Here is an 18,840-nt window from a genome sequence, read left to right as displayed (position 1 = left end):
CAAAAAAATTCTTATGAAGCCCACATCTTCTATGATTTTTTTTTGAGGAGATTTTTTTTAAATACTAAGTGAAGGATAACAAGCTGTTCGTTATACTTAAAACAACTCCTACGTCATGTTGAAATGAGTCATTAGGATAATTTGTTTCGTTGGTTGCTATATTTGAATAGAGTTGTATAATATAGCATTGTAGCTTCATTTCGTATATAATTATTACATTAATATAATAAATGCATATACTTGTCCATATTACATATATTATTTTTTAATGTTAAAAAATATTTTGTATTAGTCATTGAATAAAAAAGGTTTAATGCTTATAATTTGATGATAGAAGTATATTATGATGGTACTTTATCTATATCTTCTATATATATAAAATCGAAAGGTCACTCACTCATCACGAAATCTCAGAAACTACAAGTGCTAGGAATCTCAAATTTTGCATAGAAGTTACATATAGGACGTAGGTGCTCGCTAAGACGGGAATTTGCAATATTTGATTTCTAAGGGGTTGTTTTTGGGGTCGAAAGTTTGTATGAAACTTCGTTACTACAAATGCTCAAATTCTAAGGAGTCTCAAATTTTGCATAGACGTCACTAGGACGTAGCCATGGAGACAGAAATTAATAATAACATAGTTCACGCGGGTGAAACCGCGAGCGGGCCGCTAGTATTATTATATAATTAGTATATTTTTTAAGAAAAGTAGTAAGTAAAAATTCTACAATTATCAGTTTCGAGATTTTTTTGGTAAAATTTTCGGGCATAGCTCGACAATAATATTTATTATTAAGGCAAAAGTAACGTGTGTGCTTTTTAAAATAATCAGAAAACAGCCACACAAAAATCTATTCTACTTAATTTTTTTAAGACAAAAAATAAGTCCCAAAACCCTAAGTCATTGACTACGAATGCTATTATTATGTTTAAGTTATTAAGAAATACAATGTTACTCATAAATACGTTGTTTCAATCTGTAAATTACGAGAAACTTGTATTTACAGATTCATGGTGTACCAAAGCTATGTTGGCACACTTCCCTCACATTACTATTATAGTAAGATGCTAAAATATAGCTTGCGATTTGAATAAATTAAACTAGGAAGCGTCTTCGTCTCTATAAGACTGTAATATAACCAAAAAATAGTTACGTAAGGAACATTCAGCAACAGTAATAGTTACGCAACGTTATACTTTTATTAAATAAGCGAATCAATTTTACATTTTTAAATATAAATTATTATAAAAAAGATACATTTAAAAATATAAAAAACCACACTTCCGAGGGCGGGACAAGGGTCCAAGCCATCGGTGGCTAGGGCTCCAGAGAGAGGAACCGCCGCACAATACGTGCCGTCTCAAGTATTACTGCCTTCTGTATCCGGTTCTTGATCCAACAGCTAAGCGATAGCCTCTTAAGGTGTTGGTCGAGGCTTTTCGCTATTAAACCGTTAACCGAAACCCTTATCGGCACAATGATAGTCGCATTGACATCCCACATGGCGGTAATCTCATGGGCTAGGTCCAAATATTTAGATTGTTTTTCTTTTTCGGCCTTCACGAGATTTTCATCATGTGGGATAGTAACGTCAACAATCACTGCGCGGCGCGCCGCTCGGTCTACTAGTACTATATCAGGTCTATTGGCAACAATATACCTGTCAGTAATAATAGACCGATCCCAGTAGAGCAAAGCACAGCTATTTTCAAGAACAGACATGGGATTGTACCTGTAGTAAGGCACCTCCAATTCTACAAGGCCATATTGAAGAGCAAGTTGCTGGTGTATTATCTTGGCTACTTGATTGTGTCTATGCAAATACTCGCCATTAGCAAGATGAGAACAACCAGAGACAATATGTCTGAGGGACTCCCCAGGTCGATGACACGCCCGGCAGATGTCGATAGTGCCATCTTTCATAATATGTCTCTGGTAGTTCCGTGTCTTGATAACTTCGTCCATAATTGCACAGACAAAACCTTCAGTTTCTCCGAAAAGATCCCCGAACTGTAACCAAGATAATGATGAAACAGTATCCACGTCCTGGCCCACTAGGGCTCTATGGAATCTACCATGCAGCTCCTGTTACGTTACGCAACGTTATTATTATAATAAGCCGTAAAAAGTATAAAATATACTTAAATATGTTAAAATCATATATATTATAAGTAGAGATACAGGTGTATATGTAACTGGTTTTTTTATCAATTGTGCTTTCGATAAATGAGTTAAGTCAATCAAAATTATAAGTCTAGATATTTTTTCTAAAATCCGTCGTGTCACAGCTAAGCAACCAATTCGTTGCAATTTTATCGGCAATAATTTTGTTTCTAAAGTCACTTGAACTTTTAGAAAAACAGAATTTTTAGAGCGAATGTTTTTATTTGTTGTAAATGGCAACTGCGCTGTTTTTTAAATATTTTTGAAATATCTTGAAATAACGTTAAAATATTGTAGTTATTATTTTTGCAGTCGCTTCTTTCGTAGTTATGATGCTCTAACTTTATAATCTAATGATATTTTTATTGAAATATTAAGTTGTTTGTCCCTAGTTTGGTATGATAAAGTGCAGCAATAAATGCCGCTACCCTGCTTCAAATTCGGTCATTTGAGTTCTGAGAACGTAGCAATTTGACAATGGTTTCTCTCTGCTCAAGTGTTACAAACAACAATATCTATTATTATAGTTTGAAATATAATATTATTATTTTTTATAGTATCATTAACTGTAATTCATATTATTTACTAACATTAATATATTAACATAATTTGCTTTGCAAATCATTCCTTAACATTAACGCAAAATAAGTGCGTGTGATCATTCGAAGTAGATAACAATACATCATACAAAAGCAATGTATTACAGTTGAATAATAGTATGTGTGAAACGTACGTAAAACGTTAATTGTAACTAAGATGTCGCTCAGTGGCGCACCGCTTTCAAGATTGTCTGAGTGCAATTCTCACTATTGTATGTACACGCGGGTGTTTTTATGTCAACACAATAATAGCACAAAATATGTAATTTTATTCGTATTCAGAGTTATTTACGAGTCTTTGCTTTTTATATAAAAAAATGATTAATTGTTATTCAAACGGTTCATTTACAATAAAAATAAAACAAATATCAAATTAATACTTTCTTTAGGTAAATTTTATACCTGTACCTAATTTTGATCAAAAATTCCAAAACCATTTGTCATTACTTTTTACAATTTTAATTGTTTCATCTAAATAAGATGAACCCTTTAAAGACATCACCAATCTATTTCTCGACCAGCTCCCACTTGCGTCATCCAGGTCATGACTTGGAGCATTTGCGATGTGATAAACACGCTAGAACACACTCGTACAGCGCAACCTAAATATTTAACAACAATGCGGAAAGATGCTGTCATGATATCAATTATAATAATTATGTTATGATAAATTATATTTGCTAGAAAAGCGGTCTTAGCATTAAAAACGAGTGAAGCGCGAGTCGGTTTCGGATACCGAGGGTTCCGTACCAATTGTATGGAATGCAGGATTGTTGGCAACGAGAAGTTCATTTCTAAAGTTCATAATCTCATCCAAATTTCATAATTGGTAGGTCTCTACGAGTTAAGATTACGTGGTGAATTTTATAGAATTTTGTAATTTAAGCTAAATATTTCAAATAATAATTATCAACTAATTTGTTATACTTTGTTTTGAGTTGACAGTAATGAAATAAAAAATATACGTTCAAATCACATTTTCATATATCTAGTGCCTACATAATGATGTAGGCACTAGATATATGAAAAAGTTAACTAATTTATATTTAGTGGTTTTAAATTTATTTAAAAATAAATAAGACTTGAAAACCCGTCGTACTTATCTACAATATAAAAAAAGACAATACACACCACACAAGGTTTTTAGAATAAATTTGTTTGTATAGAGGTACTCTAACAACAAAGGAGTTCCTTCCTGCGATTACATCTATCCGCCTTGTCCTCACTTTCGTTCGTTTTATACATGTAGTGCCTATATGCGCATTGATTTACTAACTAGGAAGATGATAAATTTTACTAAAATATAATTATCACCCTTACTTTTTTTAACGACACGAGGGGATACACCGCCCACAGCAAGGAAGGCAGATCGAACCTAGTGTTAAGATACTCCCGATCCCCATTTTCCGCCAAATCCTGGAGGCATTGATTGATTGTTGAATGGCGGAACTTGACACCGCACTTTGCCTCGCATTTACAGTTTTGTGCCCCTGTGCTACGCTACGCCTAAACTAATAATTACTTCGTTAAGAAATTATTATCACAAGTAAAAATTAAAGATTAAATGTAGGCTTCAAAATAAACCTCAATAGGTACCTCTGCAACACTCATTATGAAGAGAGTTGATTTATGTATAGGTTATTTGTGAAGCTGGTTATTAACTTGCTTTCTATTTTGTATGATGCATAATGTTACTACTTACCTTAATCAACACTTTAATAACATCAGACTTGAATTTGCAATAGTACGGTGTACCTGTATAATATATTTTTTTAGGAAGTTGACGTATTTTTTTTTCTATACAATCAGAAGACTTTTTGCGAAGCTTCTTCCTTTCAGGGCCAAATTATATCTAATGAGGCCAACATTATGCTATTTTATTTTTGATTCGCTGAAATTCTCCTACAAGATCAGGTTTCAATGTCATCAGGATGTATCATTGTATTCGTTCGAAGAAGGCTCAAGTCTTTTAATGAGCTTTCCGAGAACATAAAGAAAGCCTATGTGTCTTCAGGATTTTATGTTACTATAATCCTCTTTGGCCGGCTCTCTAAGAACGACGTCGTACTTAATTCAGCAGCATTTGCATTTAAGGCAGTTCGTCGTAGTAATAAACCAATGACTAGTAATTAGTGCGGACTTGCTTTATTTTACCTGTTTTTATTTTATTGTGTCCATTTAGCGTATCTAGAGATATTTTATTTTCCTGGACTTTACCTTTGAATAGGTAATTTCGTGTTAATGTCGTTTTTTCTTAATCTTTCAGGACTATTTTTTTGTTAATAAAATTTCTAGGATGGGCAACAGTAAAACTGTATTCGCTCAACCCCCCTTCACCCCCAAACTTGTCACCGTTTATTTTGCCCAGTTTACAGAGGGAAGACACTCAAAAGGTAGTCACGCCATTATGCTCGTTATCACAGCAACGACCTTCTCTGAGACAATGGCGGTGTCATGTCTACCTATCGACGCGACGTAGGTACCACCGCCGTGCCTTGTGTAGTGTACGTACACTCATACACTCAGATCGGCGCACGCGCAGCCTCGAGTATGTATTTTTAGACACAGGAAGGTTCAATGGATATATGTATTTCCTCGAGAGCTTGTATACATTAAACATTACACTTGTTTGCATTAGGTACATCTACATAATAGCTAATGCTAATATGTATTTAGTTCTTATTATAATATGTACTATACGTTGTTATCAGAAAACAAGACTTTCTAAAAAAAATTTTGTCTTTTAAATAAAATAAGCCATATATATACATTTTGCATACAACGATATTTCCGATTCATTGCGTGTTGTGTCGCGGAACTCAACGCTGCGCTGTGTCTACACGTACCAGAGTGAGGAAATGAAAATAATAATGTTTGTTAATTTCGTCATAAGATAACTTTTACATATCTACTTAACCCCCTTTTGTATATTGTTCAGCTTTTATGTTGTATAATTTTTTTTAAATAGAAAGCTGTTTTCTCAAAAGCCTGTAGTTAAAAGAAAATATGGTTACAATGATCTTTAAATAATTTACAATAGATTGCATCAGCATTTCACAGAGTTTCGCTTTGTTTCGTAAACCATATTACCTACTTTAAATATAATAAGTATAAAAAAATGGTTGTAAATAACTTTACCTATAATTATTAAACAGGTTACAGGACTAAAATGATTAATATAAAATATTTTCAATTTTTTTTAAATACAGTTAATTTTTTTAAGGCTGTCATAGCCCAAAGGTGTGACTACATACAACACGCAATGCCTCGAAAAATTCGGCGGAATATAGGGAACGGAGTGTCTTACACTAGGTTTCCTCTGCTAAAAGTCATTATAAAAACTCATCATTATTTAAATTTTATAAATATTGTTAAACTATGTTTAATGATGTGCTTTCAAAGGATTACCTACCATTTAAAATATTATGAAACTGGAAACATAGACAAATGAAAATGTAAATGACTAATGATACTTAATATTAATTTTGTTATTAGTACCCAAAACTGAATAACGTCGTATTGTCAAAATAACCATGTATTTAAAACATGGTGAAGCTCATCAACCCATTGTCATTGGAATAGGACGAATTTCCGTCGAATGAAAACATATCTTGTTTATTTTATAAGATATTTTGGTAGTTCATACAACCGGAGTGCAATACCCTGAACTCGACGCTAATATAATGCGCGGCAGTCACGTGACGTCACGGCTGTTTACTTAGACGTTTTTATCTCAAAGTGGCAGATACCATTTTATACTTTTTGTTTGTATTCTACGTAATTTATTTTGATATGTTAAAGAAAATTTATATTACGACGGTCGCGAATCTAAAGTTGTTTTGTGCGACTGCTTACGTACGTGTGGGGGTGACTATAATTAAATAGCAAATTCATTCATAATTATGTCATTATCAGTGCTATTTTTGATACTACAATTTTAATTATAATTTTATTTACGCAATCATTTCTTTGTGCTAAGGACAGTATCTTATTGATAGCGACATTCTTTTTATATACCATAGGTTAAAATTAATAATTAATTAATATTAAAATTAACACGAGTTTCAATTGAAACAAAACAAAGAGGAAAAAATGCAAATGTAATAATTGATAACAAATACTATATAGATTTGATTATTTTAATATACAAAACAATTATAAATAAATATTTAGTACTCAATCTATAAACAAATAGTATATAATAGTATTGCGATTTTTGAATATACAGCTGATTCATCTGTTCCAGGCTCACGAAGACAATATCGTTGGATTTGGAATATCAAGCAATGGAAAATTTCTGATGTCCTGCTCATGCATAACAGATATGATAATCTGGGACCTCAAAGGCCAACAGTTAGAGCGCCTTGACACATATCTAATGAACACTCATACAGCCAAAATATCTCCATGTGGTCGATTCGTAGTGGCCACAGGCTTCTCACCAGATGTTAAAGTGATGGAAGTGGTTTTCACCAGGACTGGCGAGTTCAAACACGTTTCGAAAGCATACGAGCTGACAGGACACAACTCAGGCGTGTATGACGTCGCGTTCGCTGTCGACACGTCGCATATAGCGACGATATCGAAGGATGGCACGTGGAAGCTATATCACACGAGAAGTAAGTACTCATGCTGATTAATAGTGATGTACTCATGTTATATTTGTTATTGTTTACTTGGAATTTTTTTTTTCATCTATTTACATTTAGAGAGAAAGTTGTTACCATCTAGGATATGACAATATTGATAAATACAATGGTGTATCTTATATGCTTTTGTTAAATAAGAGATATGAAATATTTCTGTTTTGCTATATAAATAAATAGCTGCTAATAAAGATTATAATTATTTTAACATAAGTAATATCGTTTTCCGTCGTTTAGTTAGTAGAAAGCAAAATGTTATTATACCGTGAAATAGTTAACTTAAGTCTAACTCCGCCTAATTTGAATATACAATAGAAAATTACTTGATAAATAAAAAATAAATGTTAATTTTCCATTAATGTTTAGGGATTATATATTTTTTTTTTTTAATATAATTTATAATAGCCTGAATAGTACAATTTCACTTGCCATCACTAGCTAACTTGTTGACTAAACACTGTTTATTTATTGTTATCACTTCCACCCATGCACTGCGCAGTAATTGAACGTTTCTCCCGCGCTCTGTTTTAAAACGTAATCGTAGCGTATAATATTACATTTATAACTTTTGTTATTGTTTACAATTTACTATAATAGGCTGTAGGTACTCTAGCGGAGTAGGTATACGTAATAAGTATGTATATGGTACACGTGAGTCACCGGTTCAATTTGATATCGCGAGGTGACTCAGTACCTTTAACTAGGCTATTGGATTATTACGAGAAATAATTATTTTTTAATGTTCATTTTTTTAAATAATTGTAGGCGTGTTTAAACTACACATAATATGGTTTTAATTATAATTTATATTTAGAATGCTATGAAAAAAACTTAACAATATTCTTGAGGCCAGGTACACACGTGACTGTCAATCCCTCTAGACTACGGCGAAAAGTGGTGAAGTGTTTTAACACTAGGCTCCCTCTGCCTACCCTGCTACATGCGTGATATAGCGTGAAGCTGGAAATAAAACATATTTCTACGCAGAACTTACCATATTTCAATGTTCAAGAAAAAAGGAATCTATATGTGCTTTATGTTATCCTTCGTGGTATGCAGTGTTCATTGGTGTCGGCCCGAACTCAAAGCAACATCTGCCCGTAGAGCACGCACATACATACGAGTACGTAACGTGCGTTAACCCGAACGTTGTTTTTTAAAAAAAACACACCAACTTGAACTGGTTACGTCTCCGGTTTATGCGCGTAGCTGTATAATATGCCATAAAATTCTTTAAGATGCAGTTCTACCAATAATATGTTGGGTTGCATCATGCAAATCTGATTTGCAATGAAAAATCTATTTGTATTGTTGTTATTACCTTATAAAACTGTATGAGACATCCTTATTAATATAGTCCATATGTTACTATTGTATAGTGTTGGTATATACCTTAATACCTGCTGGCATTGAGGTATTTTTTAAAGGACGATATTTCCTTATTTTTCATAAATGTTATTATTTTTTGATGATCGCTTTTTATTATTTTTATGGAATACTAGTTCGTGTAATAAGATCAAATTATTGCTCAAATTGCTTACTCATTAGCTGCTCCTTTTTAAGGACATTTATTTTCCTCCTATGAGAATTGTTTATAATATACCTTCTTATTCAACTATATCCAAAACATTAGCAAGGTCAAATACTAACTTTGAAAATGTGCGCGATATAAATGGTAATTTAAGTCGTACTTTGAACCTACTATCACTGTTAAAGATTAAGAAATAAACAAAGCAATACCATCCATACGGGTTTCATCATAACATTGACGGTGCCGGTGGCGTGCTCCAGATTTCTTTTATTAATTTTATTTTACGAATCTCTCGCTCACTTATATTAAATACATTTTGTCCTATTGATTGCATAATAACAGTTTTAGTTATCAAATAACGCACGTAGTTTTTTTCATCTTTAAAGCCATGCTAATTTTTCACTAGTTTCCGCCCAATTTTCAAGATATTTCGTTACTAGAGCGAGGAATAGAAAATATTTCTTTACCTCATGTGCGAATCGAACCCACAACGCAGTGCAGTGGCACTACTGACTAGCTTCTAATTAGCTTAAAAATCTAAAACATACATGTGTACTCAAATGATGTACCTATGTGTTTTAATTATTATTATTGCAATAATAAACAGCTTTGCTTATTGAGAACAAATGAATCATGTATTAAGAGTAAATTTATGCATGTTGCGTTAGGACTCGTGATAAATGCGTTGGGACTTTTAATGATTTTCATTTAAACAGGGAAAACGCCCGAGACGCGACGTCAGCCCTGACGTAAGTGGCGCTGGACTTACCCGAAAATTGCATTATTCAATTAAAATATTCAATTAAATAAATAATATTTAATTCATTTATATACGAATATTTGTATTTATTTCCAAAAAATATATATTAACTAATATTATTATTATTATTCACACAAAATAAAATTTTTGTATAATCATGTAATTATATAAAAATTTAATTTTGTGTGAACGTTTCAAAATTGAACAGATGTTATTCAATTATGGTAATTGTTGCATTGTCAACTATTTATTTCTCATTTTATTTTGACCTTTTTTGACCTCATATCTTTTAAAGAATGTACAAGTTGTTTTTAAATCATATAATAAATTATATATATGATGCCATAATTATTATGCCCAGAATTCTACAGGAACATTTACTTATTTTCTTGCGAGTATTTGAATATCAGAAAAATGGTACAAGCTCTTAAATTTAAGAGAATTTCAGCTAATTTATTAAGAAAATTCTAATAAATTGACCTTAAACAACAAAGATAACGTCTAAAGTATAACATTTATAAGCAAGTATTTGTTTTTTTAAGTACCTAACATAAAATTTTTACTTATAATATATACTCATATGTAGTACCTAGCTAGTTCTTGTGCAGCCCTCGTAAGGATATATTTATGTAAATGTTTTTTTTTTTGGATTTTTTTGCATTAAATTTTCGGCCCAATAGCAAATAGTTACCGAAAATTCGTTGCATGTGTGTTTTATAAGTATGATTAAGAGAAAAATTACAAAATTTGCACAATTTTAATCGTCGATAAGGATGTCCTTTGGATGACGTAATACGCTTCTGGGTTGCATGGCGTCAATATTACGAAGTATTGGAGGTAATTATGTGGAGATAATTTTACGCCATTATTGTTAAAGCGGATATTGCAATAATATATGTATAAATACCCACATGTTGAAACAGTACCCCAATAAGCGTTTAGAAAAATTACGTCTGCGTAATATATCTAATGTCTAATGTCTATGTCTAAGTCTAGTCACTATGTAGGGCGAAGTCAATTATAACTCACATTTACTTAGTAAGTACTAAGTGGCTTATTAAATATGGTTGGCATAATTAGTCCAGCAATTTTCTTCCAAAATAATATTTAAACGCATACTGCTTTGGTTGTTTTCTGCTCGACCAAAATACATCGTTATAATAATAAAATAATAGCAAAATATGTATTTTAAAATAATCTTCACTATTTCTAATGTTTACGTTAGAATTTGCACGCTTGCTCTACCTTAACCTACATATATTAAGTACTTACTCCAGAAAGGGAAATATAAGTAGGTAGCTTGACTCTGTTTCCCGCACATATCACGGCAGAGGGAACCTGAGAACAAAATGTTAAGAAATGTTAATTTAATGTTCCTATTAAGACTCGTCTGTTAATCACTTTCCACCGATTCTGGAGGCATTACCTGTTGAATGGAACTCATTGCCGCACTGTGTCTCGTTACCAAAGCGAAGAAAAGGAAAATATTAAAATTGTCATTTTCTCGAGTGGGAATTGAACCCACAATGCCACGACTGGCCTGGAAGCACAGTAATATGTATGAGTTTTGTTACAAACACTGTCTTTTCCTGTCCTTTCAAGGACACCGTGTTACCTGTAACCTCCAGGTTACAGGTAACACGATCAAAAATGTCGATTGTAATTCGTACTCATTTTATTTTGCAACTATAGATATATCGTTTTGATTATATCGAAATTAAAGAATTGTCTATAACAGGATATTGCTTCAAAAGTAGGATGTAGATGTTATATGTAGGATGTACGTATAGAAATCGTGTTCTTATTGTTTCAATAGTTAATGGTTTCATTTTTGTGGAATGAATGACATTGAAGTTTGAGGTTAACAAGTTATTTAGGTGAAATAAAAACCCTCGTTGCTCCTTTTGCGTCTCTTTTTTACTACATATGAAGTGCAATTTGGTAAATTTTTCCATGTTGGTTGTTAAGTAATTTATTAGACACTTAATTAAAATATTTATATATATTAAATATTATTTTTTTATTAAAATTTTCGTTAAAATTGTTCGTAGTGAATCTAAACACGTCACGGTCGCCTAAGAATTTATTATTCTTGAATAACTACTTTGTTTACAAAGTTCAAAAAATATTTTCTACGAATAATTAATTTTTACTTAACAGTTGTATATTACGTCACTTAGCGCATTTTTTTAATATGGGAACGCAACTCTATCCAGATGGCTAATTACCAGATTTTTTTTCTAAAAAGTAATTTTTAAAAACATGAATCAATGTAATAATATAAGAGAAATTGTTTTCTTTAATTATACTAAATTGTTTTTGATAATAAGTACAGAGCGAAGAAATGAAAATATAAATTTATATAAATATTTTATTTCCTCGAGTGGAGAGTCAGTCACATCTTTGGTCCCATGGATCACTACGGCCTTTTCATATATATTTATTCCATATTATATATTTGTTCCAGTCGATTACGCTCGTGGGGAATCACCTCATATTCTAGAGTCTGGTGTGTACACACAGACCGCGAATCCTCCGAAGATAGCGCTGTCACCGAATGCAGAAGTGCTGGCTGTGTCGTGCGACGCCAACATAGAGTTCTACGACACTTACACCGGCAAGCTGTATGACACAGTGGAGAATGTTTATACAGGTTAGTATATGTTTATGTAATTTTTTTAGGATCCGAACGCTAGGTCTTCTTCCTCTTAAATATCGTACCGTGAAGCCCGTCCTTGTATTGTATATGTTGTTTTTTTTTTCAATTTCACACTGTATCTGCATGGAGCAGAGTAGGCAGTGGGACTCTAGTGTTAAAACACTCCGCACCCTACTTTCCGCCAAAATCTAGAGGCATTGCTTGCTCTGCGCCACGAGTGGCCCCATGTTATAATATGATGATATAATTTTATGACAAAGACTACAAACAAATATTAAAAATTATTTAATTATCATTTAAATCTATTGGTACGCAAATATATAACTAAGTATTTGCTTGCAATTATTCACGGTTATTAATAATTCTAGTTTATAAGACGGCTAGAAAAACTTTTCATAGGTACATATACATCTTTAATGTTTCTGAATATATATTAGATACTTTAATTATTCCTAACAAGAAATTATGGTAAAAACTCGTACATAAATTTGTTGGTTTATCGTTCAGAGTTGAAAATTTGGCACTATTTGAGTTTTTTCTCTAGTAAAAAAGCCACAAATTGCTGGTAGCGTATTTAAGATTCACTTTAAACATTAATTTAATACAAGGATGCAAAATGACTTAATGACCTATGGCGACTACAACTTTTATAGCGTGTTTGTATGTCAGTAAATCATCATTAGTAAAGCAAACACGGCTGCAGCAGATCCTGGATCTGTCGTGACCCGCACTGGCCGCCTTCCCTGCGGTGATCACGAAAAAATGTAACGCGAAGGTGGATAGTAAATATTCTAGAACACTTGGTTAATAGATTTGAATAATAATGATATTCAGATAATTCGATCGAGTTTTTCAAATCTCAAACCAAGTAATGTATTATGATGTTCAGGCAGATGAAATATATGGTTAAACATACATAATTATGCAATCTTAGATGATTATATTTAAAACAATAGTACTTAAAAACACGTCTACCCTAGGTTATCAGTAGTCGCGATCTCTACATACCTATTTTAATTTTCATCTTTGTTGGTTGTTTTTGTATTAAATATGGTTGTTATATACGTTATATTTTTTACATTAGACACAATCTCATTAAAAACATTGTATAATTGATCGATGAGTGGATTAAAAACAATATAAATAACAAAATCGCTGCCACTCGTCTGTCATTCAGGTAGTTCTTATAAGACCTATACTTTATCAGTTATTGAAATGTATGAAATGAAGCGTTGAACTTTGACCTTTCGACATGAAAACGTGACCCGCTCAATTTCCAAATATAGGATCACCTCGGCCGGATATGACGTAAAACGCAAGCATAATATGCTACCATGAATAAATGAAAATAGTTCAGTAGAACTAGAGGCGATGTTTTCCAGTTATGTTCCTGCATTTATTTTTAACTCGTCTCGAGGCTATCGGAAACTGAATTATTGAACATCGGCGTCCTTATTGATTTTCTGAATATAGAACAGTTCGTTCGTGTAATACACTTCAGTAGGTATACGTGGCACTGATAAGTGCAGCCCTGGGTGACGCAATCAGGAATAACATTGGGAACACAGACTTGACGAGTTTGTTTTGTTTATCGACCTCATGATAGCTTTTAAATACGATTAATTAACCTTATCGGCTATCTTGGCTAGATTTGATAGCATTGTGACGAAAATATTTTTCCCCTCTGGTAATATGTTGCGTTGGATTTCGTCAACCATTACGTTTTCTCTGCTTATTCTATGTTGTGATAGAGGCACGAAGTAAAAAATATTGAAATATATAAATAATTTAAAATGTCATTTTCATATGCATTACATATAATGAATATGTGATCAGATCTTTATATAGTTAGGGAGGCGAAGCAGCAAACTGTGGAGTCACTCGAGCGTCATGGAGACCTATTGGGTTGCGAAGCTTAGATGATAACAAGAAAAAAATGTCATATAAAAAATTTCGTTTCACCGGTGGGTTGAGGGGTTATAGATTTTCAAAAATGTAAAAAAAAACTGTTCCATGGACATACTCGAGCGCGTCAGATATTGATATCATCAATTGCCTACGTCTTCTTAAGCATGAAAATATGTTAATCTGACAGTTTCCGTGGTGGAAGTGGTCGTACGTAAGAGTTAAAAATGGCAAAAAAAAAATATTATCGAGCGCGTCAGATTTTCTAAGGGGGTGTTAAGTGAACCTAAAAAAAGCTCTTATGTAATAATCTGACGATTTGGATGTGACGCAAGCTCGTAATCGTTGTTTGAAAATGCAAAAAAAAATCGTCATCTTGAAATACTCGAGCGCGTCAGATTAAGATATATATGGTTCATCTTCATGGCCTAGACGTGATATCTCAAAATCAGACGATTATCTGAAGGGACTTGCTTAATCTGACAATTATTAATATTTTTTTAAACCAATACAAGAAACAAGTCAGCTTTACGTTGTATCCCGCACACAGCAGGGTAGGCAGAGGGAACCTAAGGTTAAGACACTCTGTTCCCCACTTTCTGCCAAATTTTGAAGACATTGAGTGTTGAGTAGCAGCACTTAACGTCACTGTTTTGCCTCGACACCAGAGCGAAGAAATAGAAATATAAATTTCAATAAATATTTCATCTCCTGGAATGGAGATTCAACCCACAACGAGTCTGTTTTACTGTCACACTTTGTGCCACTGCGCCACGACTGGCCTCAATTTTTTTATTCATTGAACGCAATCAATAGAAAAGCTCAAGAAATAGAATGTAACTAAAAGAATGTATGTTTGAAATAGAATACTTGTATTTATAAAAAAAAAGTACAAAAAAAATTTTTTTTTCAAGTATTTTTTTTAATTTATCATCTTCATTGATGAGTTAGGGACCAATAAATAAAAAAAGAGTGCGATAGGAATAGAAATACGGTGAGAGGAATATATGCAATTCTTAGGTATATTAAACTTTATCAATCAATTTCTATTACTTCGGTTTGTGGAATTTGTCAGATTATATGTTTTTCGTAATCCTTGAATGATTCCCTTCAAAATAAAAAAAAAATTAGCAGCGCTCGAGAATGTCCAGATAACGTTTTTTTTTTACAACTTTGGAGCCCTCTCCCTCCTTTGCGTCACTCTCAAATTGTCAGATTAGTGGAATATACACGATTTAGCATGTAACTAACTTACCCTACCTTAATCTGACGCGCTCGAGAATGTCCGATGATCAATTTTTTTTTACTAATCTGATCCTTTATCCTAGACGCGCGGCTATACATAGGAAGCTCATATTTGGTGGAAGTACGTAACCGAGTACAAGGAATCCCCAGTATCTTAATCTGATGCGCTCGAATGACTCCACAAAGTCCCCTCTTCGCCGCCCCTACTAATAGGAAACGAAACAGACCTATGTTTATAATATAACATACTTACATATATGTACGTATAGTCATGAATTAGTGGAAAAAAAGTTTTCCATATTATTTTATCATTTATGAATAACTAAACAATTGCCTAATTTACAATTAATGAAGGTCTTATTCAAATACATATTTATTTATTTCATGGTTTAAATAAAATTCTCTGTCCTTTTGTCTACTTGGAGTAAGGTCGATATGTCGCGGAGTCGCTGAATACTTTACGTGACCTACGTTCCATGATATACTGGTTAATTATAATAGCATCGGTTAAACTTGCATACGATCGTGCCCGCATGCCGCTGACGTTGGTTTTTTATTATAAAACTTGCGACCCGCACGCGGCTTCGCCCGCGTAATTACGAAAGCATTCGTGTTTTTATTTATGTACAAAAGATTCAAACTCGGCTTCGTTCTCATTATAGTCAAAGGATACCTCCTTTTTAATATCTTTAAGAATATGTGTGCAAATTCTCATTATAATCGGTATAGTTTTGGCGTAAAAGATTAACAAACAAAGTAATATTCATATTTATAATACTAATATGATTAAATTTGTATGCATAGCAAGAGATGACTATTCCGTTCAATTATAAATGTTATTTGCGTTTATTTTTAAGCAAGCGTCAAGTTATTCGTTTTATTGTGCCTTCTAATCGACGATGACAAATGAGTCAAGTAACTTTTGTAGGTTACCTCTAGATCGTTTCTTTTCGTTATAATTTAAATTAACCTTGACTTGACAAAGTACTTATATTATAAATATGTATTATAAAAATAAATACAGACAGTAAATATTATTTCCAGGTTTGATAAACCAGATGAGCTTCGACCCGGCGGGCAAGTATCTATACGTTTGCGGCGACCGCGCAGTGAGGGTCCTTCACAACGTATGCGGGTACTATACGACGATCAACAGCTGTTCGAGGCTCCTCAGCTCGAAACAGACTTCCGCGACCGTGGAGCGTCTCAATAACACCATCAAAGACTGCAAGGCGACTCTCGCGAAGTTTGGCAAGTAGACTTGCTTATATTAAGTAGTTATTACTGGTAATGTTTACGTTTTGAAATGTTTTAGTTACATTTTTATTTTTCTCTATTAATGTTAGTTATATTATATTTAAGACTAAATTGTCTTATTATGCATTTATTGTTTTATTATATGTCTACCTATACAAGGTATATGTTTTGTTGTAAACATATTTAAAGTCATCATGTAAAGATTTTTTTCTATTATTAATGTAAGAATTTTTATTATAATTTAAAATAAAATTACAAATTGCACTTATTTTATCTTTTTTATTCATAAACTATGAAAATATTAAAAATGTACTGTCTTGTATTTTATAAAATGATATTTGTCACTTTGGTCCAAATATATGTATGTATGTATGTATATAGTCCTTAGACTATAAAACTGTATACTAACTATATTATAATGTATCGTAAAACAATTAATCATTATATCAGTGACAATGAAATTTTAGTATATTTTTTTTATATGGTACTATTTTAGTTAATTTTCTTAACTATATCTAAAGCGTATGTCTTTTATTTATATAAATTAAGTAAATACATACATTTGTTTATATTTTTAGTAAAGCGTACGATTCAAATTCTAATAATTTTCTTGTCAATTCTGCGTAGGAATCGTACGGTACGACTTGTCAGTGGGCATTTCCCATTATGTACATATATGAGTAACGTAATACTTCAACTAATCATCAAAGACTTTAATATGAAAGATAAATATTGTAAATCACTTTATTCTGTTAAATGGTAATTTGTAAACCATAATTATCGTGATAACACACACAGTTAAGATAACGATTGGCGACGATAATTACTTCGTAATTCCGTTATTAGATACTTTTTTCCAGCTTCGACACCAGTGTGAAGAAATGAAAATATAAATTTAAATAAATATTTAGTTTCCTCGACCGGGGTTCGAACCCTCAACCAGTCGCGTTTACATTCACACTTTTGCCCCTGCGGCATGACTGGCCTCCAGACGTGTATGTATATACTTACATAATAATATGTTAATGAATATACTAAATTAAATCTAATTGATATATTTTTAAATTACATTTTATTAAAAAATATTAGTCTTTGTGAAATATTGAATATACCTATAATCTTAAACTTTTTTCATTATTTTATATCGTATTTTGAATGTCCCGTATGTACGGCACATAGTTTACACAGTATTTGTGTGTAACGGTTCGAAAACACTTCGATAATGTTAATGTTTTATTCATATATTTAGATTTTATTTTAAAATAATCTGGTTTGTTTTAACGCCATACTTAAAATGTTCTCTAATAGTTCCTACATATTGTATTTCAAAATAAATATAATGTAGTCGTTAAATAGACCTCTCCGCATACATAATTCATCCGTTTTATTCATAAGTTTGGAGATCTCTGGTGTATATTTTTAATAAATACTGATTTCTTATACATTTTGCTATTGTTATTTACATATGTATGTCTGTCTACCTATTTAAATGTTTTATATTTATGTGTAGTTTACAGATGTTGCGTTAACAAGGTACTTATTCATATCACGAATAAATTTGAAAATATTTACCATCCATTTATTTAATTTTTCAGGTTCAGGCAGGGTAGGCAGAGGGAACATAATGTCAAGACACTCTGTTCAGTTCAACTTAACGCCGCGCTTTGTCTCGACATCAAAGTGAAGAAAATAAAATATTAAATAAAATTTCCTCGAGTGGGAATCGAATCCTTAACCTGTCGCATTTACCATCACATGCCGGTGCCCCCAAGCCACAATTGACCTTTCTTAAATTATATTTTCTATAGAAGTAGTACGTTTAGATACAAATATATATACAAAGTATATATATTTAACGCAATAAGCGACTACGCAAAGATATTGTTTTATTTATCCTTTAACGTAAGTTATATGACGCAACGTCCCTGCATTTATTTATAAATAAGATGAAAACGTCTGAACTTGTATTTGTGTACATAATATGATAGATTACGAATACTAACCATTATTAATTAAATAAATAATTACATATATTCGCATAAATTCTGGCATTAAATTGGGTTAGCGGAGCTAA

At 32.2% G+C, this 18,840-nt stretch overlaps 1 protein-coding gene across 1 annotated transcript in view; it reads left to right on the top strand.

The window, feature by feature from the left end:
* The window catches only part of LOC146533919 (transducin beta-like protein 2), a 52,571-nt gene extending 34,361 nt beyond the window's left edge, over nucleotides 1-18,210 (top strand). The window contains exons 4-6 of the mRNA XM_085193903.1: nucleotides 7,010-7,382; nucleotides 12,168-12,353; nucleotides 16,554-18,210. Of these exons, the coding sequence (XP_085050029.1) occupies nucleotides 7,010-7,382; nucleotides 12,168-12,353; nucleotides 16,554-16,768 (774 nt within the window). The 3' untranslated portion in view covers nucleotides 16,769-18,210. The remainder of the gene's footprint in view (nucleotides 1-7,009; nucleotides 7,383-12,167; nucleotides 12,354-16,553) is intronic.
* Nucleotides 18,211-18,840: the final 630 nt, after the last annotated feature.

This window comes from Heliconius melpomene, chromosome 12 (genome assembly GCF_056956725.1).
Source record: "Heliconius melpomene rosina isolate 202511_hmr_F chromosome 12, ASM5695672v1, whole genome shotgun sequence".
Taxonomy (NCBI): domain Eukaryota; kingdom Metazoa; phylum Arthropoda; class Insecta; order Lepidoptera; family Nymphalidae; genus Heliconius; species Heliconius melpomene.
The sequence above is the reverse complement of the archived record's forward strand: the minus strand, read 5'-3'. Positions and strand labels throughout refer to the sequence as shown.